Genomic DNA, 24397 nt, shown 5'->3' with positions numbered 1-24397 from the left:
TGCGTTTTCCTGAATGTCCTTCAGCTTGTCAATTTCATCAACTTTCCCTCTAACTTCCAACCTGCCCTCATTTACTTGGTCCATCTCTGACATTTCTCTCCCTTTTCTCGATCCCTTTTGTCTCCATTTCTGTAAACAGACTATTTACTGATATCTTTCAGAAACCTACTCTCACAGCTATCTTTACCATACCTCTTCCTACCCTGATACTTGTAAAAATGCAGAGAGTTAAACAAAATTGGGGAAAGCACTTTGCCCTGTTTAACCCCTCCAAAGATGGGGATTGGCCCAATCTCTGCCAACCTGTTGGCAGGATGAGGCTTTCCATTCTAGAACATCTATGTGGGGTACTTTCCATTCTAAAACCCCTTTTTTTCCCCCCAACAAACAGGGTTTTCCTTTGACCACTATTGATACTGCCCTCACCGCAATCTCCTCCATTTTCTACATATCTGCCCTCTCCCCATCCTTCTGTCCTTATAACAGGGATAGTTTCCTTTCTCCTTGCAGTACTTACCACCCCATGAGCTTCCGTGTCCAGCATAGCATCCTCTGGAACTTCAGCCATCTCCAATGCGATCCTACTACTATGTACACCTTTCCTTCAACTGTGTGACAAGTGCGACACCTGCTCATTCATCTCCTCCCTCACCACCATTCAGGGCCCCAAACAGTCCTTCCAGGTGAGGTGACAACTTTACCTGCAACTCTGTTGGGATCACCTTTTGTATTTGGTGCTCCTGGTGTGGCGACCTCTATACTGGTGAGAACGGACATAGATCAGGGGACTGTTTTGTTGATGACTTTTGCTTTGTCTGCCATAAAAGGTAGGATTTCCCTGTAGCCATTCTGACATATCCGTGCATGGCCGCCTCTATGTTAAAATGAGGCCAAAATCATGTTTGAGGAGTAACACCTCGTATTCTGTCTAGACAGCCTCCAACCTGATGGCATGAGCATCAATTTCTCTAACTTATGGTAATTTCTCCACCCTTCTCTCTTTTTCCATTGCCTGTTCTTGTTACCCCTTCAGCCTTTCTCCTCAACCCCTCTGGTGCTCCTCCTCCTTCCCTCGCTTCCACGATTCTCTGCTTTCTCCGATCAGATTTGTGCTTCTTCAGCCCTTATAAGACCATAAGACATGGTAGCAGAATTAGGCCATCTGGCTGATTCAATCATGGCTGATCCTGTTTTTTTCCCCCTCTCCTCCTCAACCCCAGTTCCTGGCCTTCACCCCGTAACCTTTGACACCATGTCCAATCAAGAACCTATCAATCTCTGCCTTAAACACACCCAACGACTTGGCCTCCACAGCTGCATGTGGCAATAAATTACACAAATTCACCACCTTTTAGCTAAAGAAATTTCTCCACATCTCTGTTTTGAAAGTGTGCCCCTCTATCCTGAGGCTGTGCCCTCTTGTCCTAGACTCTCCCACCATGGGAAACATCTTTTCCACATCCACTCTGTCTAGGCCTTTCAACATTCGAAAGGTTTCAATGAGATTCCCCCTCATCCTTCTAAATTCCAGTGAGTACAGACCCACAGCCATCAAACGTTCCTTGTATGATTACCCTTTCATTCCTGGAATCATCCTTGTGAACCTCCTCTGGATCCTCTCCAATGCCAGCACATCTTTTCTAAGATGAAGGTCCCAAAACTGTTCACAATATTCAAGGTGAGACCTCACCAGTGCCTTATAAAGCCTCAGCATCACATCCCTGCTCTTATATTCTAGACCTCTTGAAATGAATGCTAACATTGCATTTTCACCTCCTCACCACCAACTCGAACTGCAAGTTAACCTTAAAGGTGTTCTGCACAAGGACTCCCAAGTTGCTTTGCATCTCAGATTTTTGGATTTTCTCCCCATTTAGAAAATAATCTGCACATTTATTTCTACTACCAAAGTGGGTGACCATGCATTTTCCAACACTGTATTTCATTTGCCACTTTCTTGCCCATTCTCCTAATCTGTCTCAGCCCTTCTGTTTCCTCAACACTACCTGCTGCTCACCAATCTTTGTATCATCTGCAAACTTGGCAACAAAGCCATCCATTCCATCATCTAAATCATTTATATACAGCATAAAAAGAAGTGGTCCAAACACCAACCCCTGCGGAACACCACTAGTCACTGGCAGCCAACCAGAAAAGGATCCTTTTATTCCCACTGGCTGCCTCCTACCAATCAGCCAATGCTCTAACCATGTTAGTAACTTTTCTGTAATACCATAGGCTCTTAACTTGGTAAGCAGCCTCATGTGTGGCACCTTGTCAAAGGCCTTCTGAAAGTCCAAATATACAACATCCACTACATCCCCTTTATCTATCCTACTTGTAATCTCCTCAAAGAATTCCAACAGATTCATCAGGCAGGATTTTCCCTGAAGGAAACGATGCTGACTTTGTACTATCTTGTCCTGTGTCACCAAGTACTCCATAACCTCATCCTTAACTATTGACTCTAACATCTTCCCAACCACTGAGGTCAGGCTAACTGGTCTATAATTTTCTTTCTGCTGCCTTCCTCTTTTCTTAAAGTGTGGAGTGACATTTGCAATTTTCCAGTCCTCTGTCACCATGCCAGAGTCCAATGATTTTTGAAAGATCATTTCTAATACCACCACAATCTAACACTACTTCTTTCAGAACCCTAGGATGGAGTTCATCTGGTCCGGGTGACTTATGTACTCTGAGGTCTTTCAGCTTTTTAAGCGCCTTCTCTCTTGTAATTGTAACTGTACCCACTTCTCTTCCTTCACACACTGCAACATCAGGCATACCGCTAGTGTCTTCCACAGTGAAGACTGACACAAAATACTCATTTAGTTCATCTGCAATCTCCTTGTCTCCTGCCTCATTTTCTAGTTGTCCTATGTCCACTCTCATTTCTCTCTTATTTTTAACATACTTGAAAAAACTTTTACTATCCACTTTGATATTTTTTGCTAGCTTGCTTTCATATCACCTCCCAACTTATTTCATCCCTCCTGCCTCAGCTTCCTACCTCCCCACCTCCCCCTTAGGTACTTTCACCGATCACCTGCCAACTTGTATTCCTTTCTTCACCTCCCCACCTTTCCAGTCCCAATGAAAGTTCTCAGTCTGAAACATTGACTGTTTATTCTCCTCCATAGATGCTGCCTGACTTGCTGAGTTCTTCCAGCATATTGTGTGTGTTGCTCAAGATCTGCAGCAGCTGTAGTATCTCTTATGTTCTTGATATTCTTAACCATTTCTCAGGCCACTTTCCAAAGTGGTTTAGAATGCAGATGACCAAACCCTGGGAATTTATCAGCCTTCAATCTCATAATTTTCACTAAAACCATTTTCCTACAAATAGCGACTTCATTCAGTTCTATTTTCACTGCACCCTGCATTCCCCATTATCTCTGGGTGCTTACTTGTGTCCTTTGTGAAATTAGCATCAAAATCAGTGTTTAATTGTTTTCCTGTTTCTAACTGTAGTGATCAACATTTACTTCCACTGATATTTATCTCTACATGTACTACAGGAGATCTTATAGTCAATCTTTATATTCTCTTTAAGTTCCTTCTCATTGCATTCCCCTTCATACTCAATTCCTCTGTCCTTATTTGCTGCATTCCAAACTCCCACTTCTCAGATTTGGTGCTTATTTTGACCATTTTACATTTCTCCTCATCGAATTTATTATTTGTTGCAATTGATTATAGTGTCAGACATAATGAACATCTGTTGTAATTCATCCGTGGGATCTCTAATTGCCTAACCATTGTCAGTCTGTGAAGTAATGTTCCACAGTTTTGTCATAGGCATTGCAAACCTCACTGAGGTTGTCAAGGGACAGCAATAACAGAGTGCAGAATAGTGTTGTAAGACCATAAAATATAGGAGCAGAATTAGGCCATTTGGCCCATCGAGTCTGCTCTGCCATTTCATCAGGGCTGATCCATTCCCCCCCCCCCCCCAGCCCCAATCTCCTACTTTCTCCCCATATTCCTTCATGCCCTGACTAATCAAGAATCTATCAATCTGTCTTGAATATTCCAAATGACTTGGCCTCCACAGCCGCCTGTGGTAATGAATTCCACAGATTCACCACCCTCTGATGAAAGAAATTCCTCCTTGTCTCCATTCTAAATGGGCATCCCTCCATTTTGAGCCTGTACCCTCTAGTGCAAAACTCCCCCACCATAGGAAACACCCTCTCCACATCCGCTCTGTTGAGTCCTTACAACAATCAATAGGTTTCAATGAGATTCCCCACCCCAATTCTTCTGAATTCCAGTGAGTCCAGGCCCAGATTCATCAAACACTCCTCGTATGTTAACCCTTTCATTCCCAGAATGATTTTCCAAAACTTCCTCTGAACCCTCTCCAATGTCAGTACATCCTTTCTTAGATAAGGAGCACAAAACCGCTCACAATACTCCAACTGAGGTCTCACCAGTGCCTTATAAAGCCTCAGCATTGCACCCTTGGTTTTTTAAATTCTAGTTCTCTGGAAGTGAATGCTAACATTGCATTTGCCTTCCTCACCACCGACTCGACCTGCAAATTAACCTTTAGAGAATCCGACAGAAGGTCCTCCGCATGAGGTCTCCCAAGTCCTTTTGCACCTCCGATTTTTGAATTTGCTCTCCATTTAGAAGATAGTCTGCGCATTTATTTCTTCTACCAAAGTGTATGATCATACACTTCCCAACACTGTATTCCATCTGCATTCTCCTAATCTGTCCAAATCCTTCTGCAGACTCCCTGCTTCTTTAACGTGACCAGTCCCTCCACCTATCTTTGTATCATCCACAAACTTGGTCACAAAGCCATCAATTCTGTCATCCAAATCATTGATATTTGACATAAAAAGAACCAGTCCCAACACAGATTCCTGTGGAACGCTACTTGTCACCAGCAGCCATTCAGAAAAGGCTCTCTTTATTCCCACTCTTTGCCTCCTGTCAATCAGCCAAAGCTCTATCCATGCTGGTATCTTTCCTGTAATACCATGGGCTCCATGCAGACTTTGGCCTATTTTATCATATGCCTCACCAAAAGCACATCCTTGGCAATCAACTCCAATATCTTCCCAACCAACTAACTGCCCTATAATTTCCTTTCTTCTGCCTCTCTCCTTTCTTGAAGAGTGAGTGAGATTTGCAGTTTTCCTGTCCTCCAGCAGAATGCCAGTATCTATTAATTCTTGAAAGATCATTACAATTTCTTCAGCCACCTCTTTCAGAACCCTGGGGTGTTGTCCGTCTGGTTTAGATGACTTACCTACCTTCAGCTTCTCAAGCACCTTCTCCCTAGTAAAAGCAACTTCACTCACTTCTGTCCCCTAACGCATGCAAACCTTCACAATATTGCTAGTGTCTTCCACAGTGAAGACCGATACAAAATACTTATTCAGTGTGTCCACCGTTTCCTTGTCCCCCATTACTACCTCTCCAGCATCATTTTCCAGCGGTCCGCTATCTACACTTGCCTCTCTGTATATCTTTATATATATCTTTTTTTTTTACACTATATATCTGAAGAAATTTTTGGTACCCTCTTTGATATTTTTGGTGAGCTGACCTTTATATTCCATCTTTACCATCTTTATGAATTTTTTAGTTGCCTTCTGTTGGTGTTTAAAAGCTTGCCAATCCTCTAACTTTGCACTAAATTTTGCTCTATTACATGCTTTCTCTCTTGCTTTCATGATGTCTTTGATTTCCATTATTAGCCACAGTTGCGTAATCCTGCCTTTAGAACACTCCTTCATCTTTGAGATGCTTCCAGAAGTAGAATAGCTTCCAGAAATTCCACCATTGCCTGTCAGCTGTCGTCCCTGCTGGAAGGGGACACCAGTCAACTTTGGCTAGCTGCTCTCATGCCTTTCCTCCACTGCAATACTAACTACAGCTTCTCCCTCTCAAATTGCAGGACGAATTCTATCATATTATGATTACTGGTTCCGAAGGGTTCCTTTACCTTAGGCTCTCTAATCAATACCAGTTCATTGCACAGTACCCAATCCAGAATAGCTGATCCCCTGAGCTGCCCTAAAATGCCATCTTGTAGACATTTTACAAATTCCCCTCTTGGGATCCAGTAACCACCTAATTTTCCCAATCTTCCTCCATATTGAAATTCCCCATGATGAACATAACATTTCTTTTTTGACATGTCTTTTCTATCTCCTGTTGTAATTTGTAGCCCATATCTTTGCTGCTGTTCAGAGGCCTGTACACAACTCCCGTCAGAGTCTTTTTACCCTTGTGGCTTCTGAGCTCTACCCACAATGATTCAACACCTTCTGATCCTATGTCATCTCTGTCTCATTAATTATTTTGGGATAACACTATGCTGAAGGACCTGTACTGTTCTGTGTTACTGTGTGTTTCCACATGCACCCTTCCTACTGCTAGTACCAGGGGAAAATCTGGCTGAGTCCTGGCCGGATGGGCATAATGGGTTGGTGATTGGTTTCCACTGTGCATGCATTCATTAGCCAATGCCACGTTTGAAATCAGCAGCAATTTCTAATTCATTTCATCTCTGTGAGGTCATTTTGCCAAATAAAGCAGACAGTCCACTGAAGGAGCTCAGCAGGTTGAACAGCATCTGTGAGAGGACAGGAATTGACACCATTTTGGGTCAACACACTGCACTAGATCTTCTGTGGAATACTGGCTAGCCATCAATGACCCTCAGCATCCCTGGCCTGGGTCAACATGTTTCTGTGGCAGTGTTGAATTTGATTACATTTCTTTATATGGTACTTTACTATACAAATGCTGAATCATGTTGAGCCTCTAACAGCTGGATATTGGGATGTCACCAGGGCCTCCCTGAGATTTAATCAGTGCAACTCCTGCTGTTGACTCTGCTTTTGGAATCCACGTGTCTCTGTTCCTGTACTGATGTGTAAGCTGCCCTTCACTAACCAGAAAGGTCACTTATTTCTGACAGAGTGCAATGAGATACTGGAAGGATCTGGGAACATCTCTTCCCCCTATTACCCAGCATATTACCCTCCACAAGCAGACTGCACCTGGACTTTGAGGGTAAGTTTGAATCACTCCTCTTTCTTACTCCATTGTATCTGCTGTGTGACAGTCCAGTTCAGCAACCGATGCACTCATAGTGTCATACAGCACGGAAGTAGTATCTTTCAAATGTTTTAATTATATCCACCTCTACCACTTCCACTGTCAACTCATTCCATTTACTTACCACACTCTCTTTGAAAAAGTTGTCCTGCTAAATCTTTACCCTCTCACCTATGCCCTCTAGTTCTGTAAGGCCATACGACACAGGAGCAGAATTATGCTATTCAGCCCACTGTCTGCCATCAAATCATAAACGATTTATTATCCCTCTCTGCCCCATTCTCCTGCCTTCTCCCCTGTCTAATCAAAAACCTATTAACCTCTGCTTTGAATGAACAGAATGATTTGGTCTCCACAGCCATCTGTGGCAATGAATTCCACAGATTCATAACACTCTGGCTAAATGGACATTCCTCTATTCTGAGGCTATTAACAAGCATCCTCTCCACATACAGTCTGTCTAGGCTTTTCCATATTCAATAGATTTTCGAACCCTCAACCCTGGGAAGGAAACTCTGTGCATTCGCCCTATCTATGTCCTCATGATTTTTTCCAGATTCGAGATTGCTTAATGTCATTTTCTGTACACAAGTGTAAAGGAGAACAAAATTATTAATCCATATCTAATGCAGTACAAAAAAAACACAATGTCTATAAATACATAAGACAGCTTATTGATTGTCCATAAAGTGACGCTAGGCACGGGAGTGTCTGTACATAAGGTGACTGACAGAAAATGATAAAGTTAGGGGTGTAGAGGGGTGGGTTAGTGAGTGCAGGTGTTGATCAACCTTACTCTGTGGGGAAAGTACTTGTTTTTGAGTCTGGTGGTCCTGGCATGGATGCTACGGAGCCTCCTCCCTGATGAGAGTGGGACAAACAGTCCATGAACTGGCCCTTTTCCGGCATCTTTCTGTATCTATGTCCTTGGTGGCGGGTAGGATGGTGCTGGTGAAACATTGAGCAGTTTTGACTACCTATTGTAGAGCCTCCTGTCCACTGCAGTGGAGTTTCCGTACCAGGCAGTGATGCTTCAAGGTCACTCTTCAGTCTCCTATGTTACATTGGGAAAAAAACCTGGAATAAAAACAGAAAATGCTGGGAATATGCAACGGTTTAGGCAACAGAACTAGGATTTTAAGTGGATGCACTTTCATCAGAATGAACAATATAAAAATGAAATAAGCTTAAGGAAGTTTTATGAATGTGAAAAAGAATTGATGAGGGGTGCAGAGAGGAACCAGGAGTGACTGAATGTCACAAGGGATGAGGTCTCACTTGTGCATCGGAGCCAAGAGAGGGGAGAGAAAACTTGAGTGTGGGAAATGTGAGCTGCAGGACTGCGTGACTGAAGTTGTGGAGTTTGAGGGCCATATCAGAAGGTGGAGCTGCTGCGCCTTGAGCTTTGTAAGTCTGGAGGAAGCCGAAGAGAGAGAGGTCAGACAGGAATGGTGAATTAAAGTAACTGGAGGCTTAGGTCAGCCTTCTGCAAAGCAGAAACCCAATCTGCATTTGATTACTTTGGAGTAAATGTGATCATATGAAGAGTGCTGAATATAGTACACTGGATTAACAGAGGTGCAGTGAATCACTGCGTCATCTGTTAGAGTCCCTGAGCCACAGGAAGGAAGAACGTGAATAGGCCATTGTTGTAATTTCTTTGGTTGAATGAGAAGATGGAGGAGTGTGGATTTTGATGACAACACAAGTGGTCCAGAACTTTAAAATGAGGGTAGGGAAAGGTGTGTCTGATGGGATTGGAAATTATATGAATTTGGAGGTTGGTACAGACAACCATTCTGGGTGGGAGCAGAGGGTGATAGTGGAAAGATAAAGGATAGAACAGTTGCTGTTGAGAGCCTTGTCAAGTCTGGTTGTACTCTGACATTTGACAGAAGAAGTGGGGGTTCTGGGGATGCAGGGTGGGAGTGAGTTGCTGTAGGAGTCCATTACCTCTCCTTTGACCTCACACCCTCCTGACTGTGCTTACCATATTTATGTCATCTGCAGACATTGCAATGATGTAATTACAACTTTGAGGTGCCAGGTAACTGGAAGACAGGGAATATGATACCTTGTGCCCTGTGGGAGTAGGCGTAAACCACGCAAACTGGTTAGTTATTCCAGTCTTGCTGGTAGAAAGTTATTGAAAAAATTCTGAAGGGCAAATTAATTGATATTTAGAAAGCAGGAATCAATCTAAGATTGTCTTTCTGTAAGTCATACCTGGACCTCTTGTACTTTCCTGGGTCACCAGTCCTGAATGCAACTAACTTGCACAGTTCTATCATGTCACGCCCTCCGTTGTCACCCTTTGACCTCTATTGCCAAACCACAGTTCTGAATATAAATTGCCAACTTGGACTCCATGGACTTTAACCTTTTGGAACAGTCTTTCATCTGGGAACTTGTTGAAGACCTATGCTGTACTGTCTTCATCAATGCACTTTGTAATTTCCTCAAAAAGAGGAACTTTTTTGCCTTTGTTGTGGAAATGTGTCTTTTCTTCAAAAGTCTTTCATTATTTATTTAGTGTTTTACTTTGACTTTGGCCCTCCTGGATGTGATCTCTTCAACTCTTCAAAATTACTCCTCCAGTGATGTTCGTCGTGTACTGTATCTGGTCCTTTTCCACAACAGCGCTCCAACCATGTCCCACCTGCCTCTCTGTTCCTTTGTCTTCAACACATCTTTTGTCAGGGAAAATCTCTTGGCGTTGTGGAGGAACTCCTCATCGTTGATTTATGAGGGAGATAAATTATGTCTCCCTTTTAAATCAGTGGTCAAGTGCTGGACATTTGTTTTTCTCATCCCTGACACTTGGAGTTCCGTTTATCACAGTGTAGGATGGGTTGGTTGTGCTGGAGAGCGTGTCAGGAGTTTCACCCAGGATGTTGCCTGGATTGGAGTTACAGGGAGGGACTGGACAGGCTGAGCTTGTTTTCCCCGCCGTGACCTTGGCTGAGTGGTGATCTGATAGAAGTGTATGACGTACATAGAGTCAGAATTTTTTTCTCATAGTTGATGTATCATAAGCAAGAGGGCATAGGTTCAAGGTGAGAGGAAGGAGTTTAGAGTAGATCTGAAGGGCAAATTTTATTGATGTTTAGAGTGCAGTGCCAGAGGGGATGGTGGAATTACTATGTTCAAGCAACATTTAAGCAGGCATTTAAATGAGCTGACTTTGGTTCTTTGTGGGAATGGGACCTGCTCTCAGGGTTTCATAACTGACCATTGTTGTTCAGCACGCCAAGGGCTCGGCCTAAGAGTCTGGCTCGGATTTGGGCGCCTAGGATCTCGGGGCTCCAGAGACGAGTGGATCGAGGATCAGTGTCACAGCAAGAGACCCGTGTGTTGTCGGGCGAGTCGGGATATCTGCTGTGTGCTTGGAGACCTGAGATCTTTGAAATCTTCTGGCACGGAGCTCGAAAAAAAGCAACATAACAGACTTTTAACATTGTAAACCAGCGAGTTGTTTGTTATGTCTCCCGGCTTGCTGGGAAAACAGAGACATCTCCTTCTCCCTTATTAGAGAAAGAGAGAGCCTGTGGTATGTCGTATACCGGGTGAAACGCGAAGTCTTTGGGGTAACTGCAAGTCTGTGTCTTTGCCATTGCTTTGCTCACGCTTGAGTGCACGGTGGTGAGTGCCGATGCTTTTTTTTTGCCGGTGGGGGGAGGAGGGATTGTTGCTTGCTGCCGCTTATGCGTGGGAGGGAAGGGGAGTACTTTGGGGTTCTAACATCTAACTGTCATTCATTCTTGGGGGGCACTCCTCTGTTTTCATGATGGTTGTGAAGAAAAGGCATTTCAGGATGTATATTGTATACATTTCTCTGACATTAAATGTACCTTTGAAACCTTTGAATGGATGGATGTGTGTCCAGTTTGGATAAATGGGATCAGTGTAGATGGACAGAAAGATCTGCATGAGTGTGCTGGGCCAAAGGGTCTGTTCCTTAAGAGCTGGTCTGTTTGCCCTTCTTCAACCCTGGGTCACTCCATCTCTTTCTAATTCTACAGTTGGTCCTTTGAACAATGCTCCTCCATTTTCAAGATTCAAGCTTGTTTATACGTATACATCAGACATGCAGACAAATGCATCATTTGCATTAACAACCAACAAACCCAAAGGTTGCCACACATTCTGGCACCAACATAGCATGCCAACAACGAACAGAAAAACAGTACAGAGCACAACAAGCCCCGTTCCTCCCTCGTGCAGACGCATACAGTCCTTTCACCCCAGCACAGGCCTCAGAGCTGCAGACACCGACTTCTGACTTCCACAACGACTTGCAGAGATTCACAGGCTTGGCTCTGGGCCTCAAACCTCAGCGTCCAACCCAGGGCACATTGATCACCAAACAAAAGGCCTCAAACTCCATATTCGTTGATGGCGAGCCCCTAAACACTATGCCTTGAACTTCGGTCTCATTGATTCGTGATCCCTGGGGGTCAATGAAACTGGTTCCTTCTGCCCTTTCTGATTATCTGTCTTTCCTGAATATGTGCTGGCCAACGTTATTAATTTTGAAATCTTCCTTTGCTTAGTGCTGCATCATAGATCCACATGTAATCTGCCTGAAGCTCACTAACCTTGTCAATTTTGTCACTTTGCATATTCTGTATCAACCTTGGGTTGCTCTCTATTTGCCTCATTCCTACTGTTGCTGTTTACATTTCCTAGTTCTCACTGCATGGCTTTTGTCCGTAATACTCACCTCTGGTGTTAGCAATAGTGACAGGAAACATGTCCATTTTTCATGGGTATGAGGTCTTTCTTTGTCCCAGAACAGGTGCCAGCGGGAATGTACAGTGCCTTGCAAAAGTATTCAGCCCCAACCCTTTGTTCACATAAATGAGTAACCAGGGGTTTTCATCAATCTAATTGAGAATTTTTATTTGAGAATCGCATGTTCCTTTTTTCCCCCACAGTAGCGCCCAAAAAACAGGGAAAATTGTAAAGCATGAGAAGCCAAAAATTAAAAAGCTGTAATGTTAGCAGTTCAAAAGTATTCATCCCCCTTTAATCAGTCCTTAGTTGAACCAACTCTTGCACCGTTACAGCCAGTAGTGCTTTTGGATAAGTCTCCATTAGTTTTACACAACGTGATGGAATAAGATTTGCCCATTCCTCCTGGCAAAATTGCTCAAGTTGTGCTTGGTTTGTTGGGGAGCGGTGATGGACAGCAATCTTGAGGTCTTGCCAAAGATATTTGATCGGGTTAAGGTCAGTACTCTGACTGGGTCACTCACGGACATCCATTTTCTTCATTTGAAGCTACTCCATTATTTCTCTGACAGTGTGCTTTGGGTTGTTGCCCTGCTGAAAAATGAACTTCCTCCCCAGTTTAAGCTTTCTGACAGAAGCTAGCAGGTTTTTATCCAGGATCTCAGTATTTAACAGCATTCACCTTCCCATCAATCCTGATCAGGTTTCCTGTCCCTGCTGTTCAAAAGCATCCCATAGCATGATGCTACCTCCCCTGTACTTTACTGTGTTACCCGGCTGAAGCACAGTGTTAGATTTATGCCACATGTACCACTTAAAAAAAGAAAGCATATCCTTGCCTATAAAGACTTTCCAAACGTCACTTAGAAAATACTGAAAAGATGTGGAAGAAGGTCATGTGGTCAGATTAAACTAAAGTGGAACTTTCTAGCCTCAGCACTAAGCAGTATCCCGTCTCAGCTTACGTGCACCCTCTCCAAAGCCTCCATATCCTTCCTGTAATATGCAACCTGAACTGATATATATACTGTATATGCACCCTAACTAGAGATTTACAAAGCTGCAACATTACTTCCTGAGTCTTGAACTCAGTGCCTTGACTGAGAAATGCATTCACCACCTTTACCATCCTATCAACCTGTACTGCCACTTTCAGTGAGCTATGAACTTGCAACTCAAGATCCCTCTGTACATCAACACTGTTAAGGTTCCTGCCATTAACAGTGAACTGTCCCTTTATATTTAACCTCCTAAAGTATAACATCTCCTATTTGGCTAGTTTCTCCATCTGCCATTTCTCTGCCCATATCAGCAACTGATCCATCCCCCGCTGTATCTTCTGGCAATCTTCCAGACTACTCACACCACCACCAATCTTCGTATCATCTGCAAACCTACCAACCAACCTATCCACATTATAGCCACAGAGGTCCCAGTACAGAACTCCAGATAGAATAAGTCCCATTAACTACTACACTCTGCTCTGGAGAAGCCAATTCTGAATCCAAAGAGCCACATTTCCCATGCATCCTTATTTTCTTTATCAACCTACCATGTGGGACTACTGTGTTGTCATATGCCTTGCTAAAATCCATGTGGATAACATCTACAGCCCTAACTTCAAGATTAGTTTCATTACCTCCTTGTAAAACTCTAGGAGGGGAGGATGGAACACTTAGGACTGTTGTTAGAATGGAGGAGGTTATTAGGGCACCCTGTGAAGGTTTGGTGGATGCTGAGAAATTGTGATGGTCCAAGTGAGGCTGTCCCTTAGTCTGTAATCAGAGGATGGCAGAAGGGAAGGGAGGAGAAACATCTTCCTTGCTGGTTTGAATGTGGAATCTTTATCTGAAAAGGTGGTACCAAATTATTCCATAATTATGACAGGTACAGTACATGGATAGGAAAGATTTCAAGGGATATGGACCAAAAGCAGGCAATTGGGATTAGTTTAGATGGGCATCTGGGCCAATGTGGATGATTTGGGCTGAAGGTCATATTTCCATGCTGTATCACTCTATATGTCTATAAACAATTTTAAATGTTGGATTAATTGAAAGGAAAATGAACTTAGTAGAGAAAAAGTTTTCTCTGATATCATGATAGCTTGTATGTAATTGCCTGTGCCTAATTGCCTTGAAGGAGGAGGTTAGTGGATGGGAAGCAGTGAATGGGCTGAATGGATCCTTCACTGCTGTCAGCTCCGTGAGGTGACGTCCTCTCTCCGACCTTCTCCATTGTTCCTACACTCTCCATGTTGGAAGTGCTGTAGTATACTGGCTCATAACCTATGCCTGTTGCCTTTCCTGAGACATAATGACACTACTTCAACACCAAGGAGGCAGCACAGTCAGAGGAATTTCTGGCCCTTCAGGCGACTCGACCCACCGTGTCGATGCTGGCACCAAACTCAGCTGTTAGGGTCGCAGGCAGCTGACGGGCTGTAAACCTATGGGTGACGTTTCCAGTGTTCTGCGGATTCTGAGTGCAACCATTGACCCTGACATCAGGGAGAGAGCAGAGCTGCAAGCTGCTGTACCTCTCTATGACCGCAAACATCCCGAATCATGTCTGTGGACACAGTGGCACCCATCTACTGTTCGAATTGTGTATCAGTGTAGCTCCTAGCTCCCATCATTCCCATGAACATCTCAAAGTGCCTTGTTTTGCATTCAGTGTTTTGCTGTGATCTCTTTCCCACAATGCACTGGAGTGCCCTCAGTGCAAAGCCAATCTCCTGGAGCATTCCTGCAATGCCTCTGTTCAGTGATCTGGAATGCTGGTGTTTGGAGAATTCTCTGCCACCCTCATGTTCTGCAGTGATTTCTCCAAGGTGTTTCCATTCATCCAGGCTCTGAACAAATGGAAACACTTTAGTTGAATTGATGCTCTCCAGGCTCCACTGGGTTTCAGTGGATTTGTGTTTAATTTCTATTTTTGCTGTACATGTTTTTTTTTAGTTCAGCATCCCTGTTTATTTTTCAATTATCCATGTAATTGACATCCCTTTAATGTTGGTATCCTATACTTGGGAGTTTTAATTTTATACGCTTATTCCCTTTGAGTTAGTAATTACTTTGGTTTTTCTATCGGCACTTTCATCTCAGCCTCCTGATTTAAAACACTTGGAACCTCCTTCCTCCTATTCACCAATCCAGCACATTCTGCTATCCCTCACCACCGACTTAATTTTATAATACGCAGCTATGATAATAAAGGACTTTTTAGGAACGTACTGACCTAATTAGTAACAGAAATTACCTAAAGCTCAATAGTAAGAAGCTAAGAGTAAGTTTTGCTCTGGCAGCACCAAGCTGTCTCCATGATTTGTCAGTGAATTTATCAAATTGCTTAAAACAAAGACTTGCCCTTATAGTGCACCTTCCACGACCTTTTCTGAAAGCTTCAATCATGAAGTTTAGTCACTATTGTAATTCAGGAAGTGAGGAAGACTATTTGAAGCCCATGAAGTAAGATAAACAGCAGTGTGGTAATGACCCCTTGATCTGATTTGTAGAAATACCAAGAGATGGAGAGCTCCTCTCTGAAATTGTGCCATGGTGTCTTTGGCTTCCTGGATTTTCAAACTGGTGTTTACCTTCAGTTCTGTGGGAAAGTTAGAACATAGAATAGTACAGCACATTACAGGCCCCTCGGCCCACAATGTTGTGCTGACCCTCAAACCCTGCCTCCCATATAACCCCCCACCTTAAATTCCTCCGTATACCTGTCTAGTAGTCTCTTAAACTTCACTAGTGTATCTGCCTCCACCACTGACTCAGGCAGTGCATTCCACGCACCAACCACTCTCTGAGTGAAAAAACTTCCTCTAACATCCCTCTTGAACTTCCGTCCCCTTACCTTAAAGCCATGCCCTCTTGTACTGAGCAGTGGTACCCTGGGGAAGAGGCGCTGGCTGTCCACTCTGTCTATTCCTCTTAATATCTTGTACACCTCTATCATGTCTCCTCTCATCCTCCTTCTCTCCAAAGAGTAAAGCCCTAGTTCCCTTAATCTCTGGATCTAATTAGGAGGTGGGCTCTTATAAAGATGAATTAATTGTTAGTTCAAACCAAAGTGAGAATGCAGTAAAGCACACCTTCTGGGTATTCAAGAAACAGGATAGTGTCTCAGTTAGATCTCCCTCGTCAGTTAAGGAATTGTCTCCAACACTTCCTCATCAGTCAGTTAAAAGGTTCACTGAGATTTTCAAGAAAATTTTGGTTGTGGCTAGGCTTTACTGGAAAAACGTGCATCGAGCACTGTGTGTTAAATTCTATGTACTTTAGGAAACGAATAGAGCCAATGTGATCCAGGGCACATTAGGTAAATTAGATCCAAAATTGGCTGGAAGATACGAGACAGAGGGCGGTGGTTGTGACTACCGGGACCCTCATTGTTTGATATATATGTTAATAATTTACAGCAGTCAATAATGTTGGTCGTGAGGAGGATAGTTATTGACTGCAGGGATAACAGTGGTCTGTTGGTAAGATGGGCAAAGTAGTGGCAAATGGAAAAGATCTGGTAAAGGTACACAAAACTGAGTGACATGGATAGGGTAGTTAGGAGGGAACTAGGGGGCTGAGATTTGGAGGGGGAATGTTTTCATTCAGAGAGTGTTTGGAAGCAGGAATGTCCTGCCTGAGTGGGTGCTGGAGGCAGGACTCCACTACATTCCACCTCCAACGGGATCCCACTACCCAGCACATCTTTCCCTCCCGCCCCCCCCCCCCTCTGCTTTCCACAGGGATCGCTCCCTACGCAACTCCCTTGTCCACTCGTCCCCCCCATCCCTTCCCACCGAACTCCCTCCTGGCACTTATCCTTATAAACGGAACAAGTGCTACACCTGCCCTTACACTTCCTCCCTCACCACCATTCAGGGCCCCAGACAGTCCTTCCAGGTGAGGCGACACTTCACCTGTGAGTCAGCTGGTGTGGTATACTGCGTCCGGTGCTCCCGGTCTGGCCTTTTATATATTGGTGAGACCCGACGCAGACTGGGAGACCGTTTCACTGAACACCTACACTCGGTCCGCCAGAAAAAGCAGGATCTCCCAGTGGCCACACATTTTAATTCCATGTCCCATTCCCATTCTGATATGTCTATCCATTGCCTCCTCTACTGTCAAGATGAAGCCACACTCAGGTTGGAGGAACAACACCTTATATTCCGGCTGGGTAGCCTCCAACCTGATGGCATGAACATTGACTTCTCTAACTTCCGTTAATGCCCCTCTTCCACTTCTTACCCCATCCCTGACATATTTAGTTGTCTGTTTTTTCTCTCTCTCTCTCTGCCCATCACTCTGCCTGTTCTCTATCTCCCTCTGGTGCTCCCCTCCCCCTTTCTTTCTCCCTAGGCTTCCCGTCCCATGATCCTTTCCCTTCTCCAGCTCTGTATCACTTTCGCCAATCACCTTTCCAGCTCTGAGCTTCATCCCACCCCCTCCGGTCTTCTCCTATCATTTCGCATTTCCCCCTCCCCCCACTACGTTCAAATCTCTTACTATCTTTCCTTTCAGTTAGTCCTGACGAAGGGTCTCGGCCCAAAATGTTGACAGTGCTTCTCCCTATAGATGCTGCCTGGCCTGCTGTGTTCCACCAGCATTTTGTGTGTGTTGCTTGAGTTTCCAGTATCTGCAGATTTCCTTGTGTTTGTGCAATTTACTGCCTGTGTTTGATTCAGTTCTCGAGTTTGGAACTAGGATTGTTACATGTGTAATGCTGTGTCTTTGCTTTCACCAGTGGGCAGTGAAATCTGTTAGTTGGATCATGCCTGCCCTTTCAACCAGCAGTATATAATTTCCTGCAACTGGCGTATGTTCCATTCTGTTTTGTTGTGTGATCATTTGCACCTTTATCCTGGGACCATTCTCATTGTCAATCCTCCTTCTCCTTAGGTATCTTCCAACAAACATGTAAAAGTCATTTTCAAAGTGTTCCTTTTGCAAAATCTGGACAAGGATGGCACCTGCAAGGATTATGTGGAAATAAACAGCAAGAGGTGGGTTGTGCCACATTCACATACAAATGTTCATTGTCGTAGGCATACATACCCAGGGTACAAATGGCATGAAATTTAGCAGCAATATGATAAGCATAAATTACATAACCTTAAACTAGCCTTGGTTTCGGGCTTGACATGTTGATTGATCCAAAGGGAAGCATGCTTTCCCCATTTTTTTTCAGGGTGAACAGGAATATTCAGTACCAGCACAGCCTCTTGTAGTTTAGAACCCAATACCTGACCAGTAACTTTGATAGGGTTACAGCTGGAATATCACATTTGATTCTGGTTGCCACGGTATAGGAAGGGTGTGATTGTATGAGAAAGAATGGAGAACAGACTCACCGGGAGGTTGATGGGATGGAGTGCTTCAGCCATGAAGAGGGAGTAAGTACACTAGGCTCAGAGAAGGGAGCCTGTTCAGTCTGAAAAAGATAAGAAAAAAAATGTGAAAACATGCTTTTGTTTCGATCAAACCCTAAACCTATTCTGTCTAACTTCAGACACCATAAGTAAGTGTATTCTATTATCTTCTAAGCTTACTTACTTATTACTCGCAATTGAAGTGTCCCATCGCAGGGAATAATAATGACCGCCTCAGTGCTTTGCTATTGCCTGTCAAGACATTTTCTTCTGTGAGTTCCTGCCATCGCCCACAGCCTGGAGTTATGTCAATTCAAAGCCAGCTTCCCTCCCAGCCTTTCATTTTGTGGTTATAGAGTTTTACCAGACACAGAATTGTTTCAAATACACCAGGAGTCCATTCCAGACCTCTAGATTATTGAAAAGATCCAGCAGATCATTGCTGTGTCTAGATCATCTGGGGGTGAAAATAGACAAAGGTTTCTGATGTTTTTTGAGAATCTGTGGTTCCTTCAGTGTTCTTTTTATAGTTAACAGCATAGGAACAGGCTCTTCAGCCCACAATGCTAAATTAAACTAAATCTCTTCTGCTTGAACATAACCCTCTAATCTGCACATTGATGTGCCTGTCTAAAAGCCTGTTGATGCCAAAATAATGTCTGTTTCCAGCAGCACGCCAGGCAGTCTGTTCCGGGTACCTACCACTCTGTGTTTTCAAACAAAAACTTCCCCTACACATTCCCTTTAAACTTTTCCCTCTCACGTTAAAGGCATGCCTTCTCATGCTTAATGTTTCTTCCCTGGGGAAGAAAGATTCTGACTGTCAACCCTATCTGTGGTTCTCATAATTTTCTAACTTTCTGTCCGGTCTTTCCTCAGCCATCAGTGCTCCAGAGAAAACAGCACGAGTTTATCTAACCTCTCCTTATAGCACACACCCTCTAATTGAGGCAGCATCCAGGTAAACTTCTACGCCCTCTCCCAAAACCTCAACTCCTTCTTCTAATGAGGCACCAAACTTGCACACAATACTCCAAGTGTAGCCTATCCTAATTTCAATACTGCTGCAACATGACCTTGTGTCTTGTACTCAGAGCCTTGACTAATGAAGACAAACATACCTTACGCTTTCTGTTCCATATCTATCTACTTGCATGACATCCTGAGATTGTTTCGCTTGGTGCATCAGGCCACATTGGAGGATCTAAAGTGGCCTCGGTTTGCACTCTGAGCACCATTCCTATCCACCTGCCTCCTGGACTAGAACAACTGGAACAGAGAAAGTTCCTTCAGGGATGTGGAGTTTCCTGATACACTTGTTGCGGACTCCAAAGCTCTGAGCAGGGCCTGAGAAACAGATTGTTGATGTCTCTAAAGTCAGTTCTCTCAAGGCTGCTGAGCCTTGACTTCTCCTGAAAGTCTCAGGTTTGGGATCTGTCAAGTTCAGAGATTAGGGTGTTAGATGGTGGATAATGGTCGGTGTAGATGGTGTAAAACTTTTCCATTTGTGGTTGGTTCAAGAACCAGGGGCCACATTTTTCCCCCTCTCCTTGACTATCTCAATCCATCACTCACCAGTCTCTGTCTCTTAAGTCAAGCTCTCGCTTCCCACCGACCCCATCTGCACATCACCCTCCTCCTCCACTTTTGCCGTTGCCTCATCGCTCACCTCAGCTCTTTATAGTGAGTATCTCGGAGCCACAAAGCATGAAAAGAGCCCTTAAGTTCACCGGTCATGAGTACCCAGCTGTACAAGTCCCATTATCTAGCACTTGCCCACCTAGCACGTTCAAGTTCAGAGTACATTTATTATTAAAACATGTATACATTATACAACCTTGAGATTAGGCTCATGATGTTTAAGTCACACGCAGACACACAAGAGATTCTGCATATGTTTGAAATCTCGAGTAGCACAAAATGCTGGGGAAACTATCTGTAGAGGGAAATAAAGAGTCAATCTTTTGGGCTGACATCTTTTAATTGGGATTGGAAAGGAATAAGAACCTACCTCCACCAGCTCTCAGGCAGTGCATTTCAGACACTAAACTAAAAAAAATCCTTTGAATTCCTTTTTGAATCTCTTATCACTTACTTTAGATGTGCCCTCCAGTTTTAAACATCTCTACCACGGGGGAATGCTTCTTTCTATCTTGTTTATTCCCTTCTTAATTTTGTACACTTTGTATCCTCACTCACCATCACAGGCAACTTTTGGCTCAACATAATCTGCTCTCTCTCCACTGCAGTCACTTTCCTGTTTGTATGGTGATCAGGATCAAACACAGCACTCCAGTTATGGCCTAACCAAGATTTAATAAGCACCTTCCTCTTGTAGTCTGTGCCCTGAAATCCTACTGCTCTCTCCTCACCATCCATAGCTCTAAGCCATCTTCAGTTTGTCATCTCCTTGAAAACTTCAGACAGATTGATTGGACCAGATCTCCCCCATTACAAAGCAGTGCTGATTAACACTAATTGAGCTCTTCCTCTCTGTATGCAGATTAATCCTTCCCCTCAGATTTTTTTCCAAAATGCATGATTACTTATACCCATCTCTGATAATATGTGATTAAATAAAACATTTCAAGTGAAAGGCCCTCAAGGATGGTTTGTATTGTGAATGTACATTTCCACACGCACTGTTCTGCTGTGTTAATATGTATTCCTGGTTGTGGGATTGGAGTCAGATCCGAATCTAATACATTACACCCCACCAATGCTACATGATTTAACTTGTGTGATGTCCAAGTCCAGATTTACTGCTGAATTTGTGTTCGGGTCTAGGCCCAAAACATCGACAGTGCTTCTCCTATAGATGCTGCCTGGCCTGCTGTGTTCCACCAGCATTTTGTGTGTGTTGTTTGAATTTCCAGCATCTGCAGATATCCTCGTGATAGCTTACATTTGTCTTTTTATTGGAGCCTTCCCTTTATCGGTGATTGTAGCGTGATCCATTCTATTGTTTCAGGGATATAGGGTGCATGCAGAAAATGTGCTGAGAGCGTGCAGAGGAGATTTACCAGGTTCTTGCTTGGATTGGAGAACTTTAGCTCTGTGGAGAGATGGGTTTGCGTACCTTGAAGTGAAGGAGCTGGGGGGGGTCGGGGTGGGTGACCTTTTTACATAGAGACTGGTCAATATCTGGAACTCACTTCCAAGGAAGTGGTGGAATCAAATATAGTCACTATATACAGTGACATTTAGACAGAGGTTTAAAGGCAGGGCACAGAAAGGTACAAAGGTTAATGCATGCAGTTTGGATAAACATGCAGGTCTAAAGGGCCTGCTTCTGGGCTGCACAATGGCTGTCAGACAGGCCTCGACTTCACTGGTTTTGGAAGACAGCCATGCAAGCCAGTTTCCATTCGTTCAAAGCTGTGAATTGTCCAAAGATCACAGAGCAGCTAATTAGAAAGTGAATTCATGGCCCTCTATGTTGCTTGAAGAACATGGCCACACAGACCATGATCAGTCGAACTACTAACCAATCATGTCATTTTCATATTTTTATTTAATACTTCCTTATGACATTGAAGGAGGCACTTTGGCCCATCACGTTGATGTTGCTTTTCTTTATTAATCACTCCCATCCAAATAACTTCAAAGTGAGAAGTTGCAAAGAAATTTCTTAAGTTCTCTTTGATCTGGCAATATTCCATGCCTGTCCATTGAGATGGTTCCTAATCCATATGTTATTTGCTCTCACTACAGTAGAGGGCAGAGTTGTACCAAATATTGCCTAATCCCATGAAACCTACTGAATTTCCATTCGTAGTGTAAGCCAAGGTGAGAAACGTCAGGACAGGTCCTGGCCCCAAATGAGATGTAGTTCTTTACTTTAACGTCTTTGATGTTTTGAAGGTACATTTAATGACATTAATGCTGGTTGTTGGTTATAATGTTGTCAACCTAAATCAAAACCCTGTATTAGCCACAAAACATTCAGTATGTTAGTACTGATTTAGGATTGGCCATTTGTCTTTATGACAGATTGTGTTGTATAATACATACTGGGAGATGTGAAATAACTTTAGTGTCTAAAGATTTTTATTGATGAGAGAGGGCATGAGAGTTGAGTAGTCAGTGGAGTTTTTCAAGATAAGAGGCTCCTTATGTGAAAATGGTGAACAGTGGGTCTGCCGAATGTTGGGAGGTCAATGTTATTTGAAACTACAATTAGCAGAGTAGCTCACATAGAAGATGGTAGATTTCAGTGGAGTGTTAGCAGAGTTTTCCACTAGTATTTCTAGCTGTACACAGTAAGAATTTAATCAGCTGCATGTACAGGATTGTAAATTCTTTTTCTTTGGAGTAACAGGTATGTGCATCCGCAATGTTACAAGGTGTGTGTCAAATGGAATGTATTTGTGTAGATTATTTGGGCTGCCCATATTCCTTCTTGACCGCACCTGCCAGTTTGAATTAGCAGATGAACAGTGTGAGCTTTATCTGGTGGTGATCACATTATTTCAGTGTAATACTTGACATAGAGCTGGTAAGGTTGTAGTCTAGGGGCACTTCAGCTTTAGCTCATTGTGATGGAGACAGTGCATGGTGAACACCAGTGTGTTCAGAAGGGAATTACTTGTGATATAACATACTATTTAATTATTTTATTATTGATAATGAAATAGTGGATCACAATTAAATTATATAAATTTGAACAGACTCTGGTAAAGAGCTTCCCATTTGCAGGTGGTCACTTCTTCCCATTGACGTGTGTACACGTTGGGGAGCAGCTGTGAGGAATGCAAGTATCCCGGGATCATTCTCATCCTAAGCTTCCTCCCAACTGGGTGTGTAGAAATGCCAGTGGTTCTTTGCTAGAAATAAGTCAGAAAATTGCAACTTAAGAAAGGTGATAGAGCAACTATTGGTCGTTTATCCCAAAGTTTTGTTGAGAAATTGCTCATAATTATATGATTATATAATTGTTAGAGAGATGGCACAGCTCAATGTGAAGGAACATAAAAAAGTACAAATGTTGGCAATCTGAAATTAAAGGCTGGGAACTCTCAGCAGCTCAGGCAACATTTGTGGAAGTGAAACAGTTAACCTGAAGAGCCTTCTATGACAAGAGGATCAACAACATCCCAGGAGCACAGCATTAGGTCAAACGTGGTTCAAAGAGTTGAATTTCAGGGGTGAGGTGGAAGCGACTGCCCTTGACACAAGGCTGCAAATAACTCAGCACTGCATCATGGAGTCTTGGTAAAACTGTGTTTGATGGGCATTAAATGTTCCTGCAGTCATACATCTCACAAAGGCAAATGGCTGTGGCTGTCAGAGGTGAACTGCCCTAGCCCAGGGTATGATTGAAGCAGTTTCTCAGGGTGATGTCCTAGGCCTCACCATCAACAGCTACAGCTTCAATGACCTTCCTTCCTTCATAAGACCAGAAGTGTGCATGCTCACTGATTGTACAAAGTTCAATCCACTTGGAAATCCTCAGCAAATGAAGCAGCCCATGCCCGCATGAAGCAGGACTTTGGTGACTTCTGGCCGTGGGCTTGTAAATGGCAAGCAACTTCCATCCTACAGAAGTGCCAGACACTGACAATCTCTAACAAGGATGAGTCAAACCACTTAACCTTGATATTGCAAGGTTATAAAGGCACTTCCACCATGTGCAAGGCACAAGTGAGAGGGTGAACGAATCTCTTCAGTTCTGCAGATGCATATAAAAAAGACTGACACTCAATGTGCAGACAATTAAAACCACATCATGCCCATTAAAAAAAACATTTAAAAAAAAGAATAAAAGGGGGACATCACGTGATGACGTAGGATCGAGACGCAGGGACCCAGCTCTCCCGTAAAAAGTTAATAAATTAATGTTTAAATGAAGAAAAGTTAGTCAATACTTTCTAAAAGTTACTTATAAACGACTCCGGACTGTGTCAAGCTATGCCTCAAGGAAGGAAGATGAAGAAAACTAATACCGGGAAGACTACGCAAGTTGGAACAAGAACAAGGCCCACGTCTACCGAGGAACCGCGGTCTCAGGTACATTATATCACCGGCGATACGGAACAGGAGACTGTGGCAACACTGGCCACTTCCAAAGGAAAAAACCATCGTGAACTGCGCAAACGCGAAGGATGGAGCATGCGCAAACGGGAGCAACAAGAACTACAAAGCCCAGCTACCACTGCAACTGAAAGTGATAGCGAATTGGAGGGAGAGTCAAATCTCTCGGAA

At 43.5% G+C, this 24397-nt stretch overlaps 1 protein-coding gene across 1 annotated transcript in view; it reads left to right on the top strand.

Annotated features, from left to right (window-relative positions):
* LOC140716763 (suppressor of tumorigenicity 14 protein-like) overlaps positions 1–24397 on the top strand; it is a 108776-nt gene that overhangs the window by 50311 nt on the left and 34068 nt on the right. The window contains exons 9-10 of the mRNA XM_073029597.1: positions 6944–7038; positions 17724–17827. Of these exons, the coding sequence (XP_072885698.1) occupies positions 6944–7038; positions 17724–17827 (199 nt within the window). The remainder of the gene's footprint in view (positions 1–6943; positions 7039–17723; positions 17828–24397) is intronic.

The sequence above is a fragment of the Hemitrygon akajei genome, chromosome 26, assembly GCF_048418815.1.
Source record: "Hemitrygon akajei chromosome 26, sHemAka1.3, whole genome shotgun sequence".
Lineage (NCBI taxonomy): Eukaryota > Metazoa > Chordata > Chondrichthyes > Myliobatiformes > Dasyatidae > Hemitrygon > Hemitrygon akajei.
This window is presented reverse-complemented; position numbering and strand designations above follow the sequence as displayed.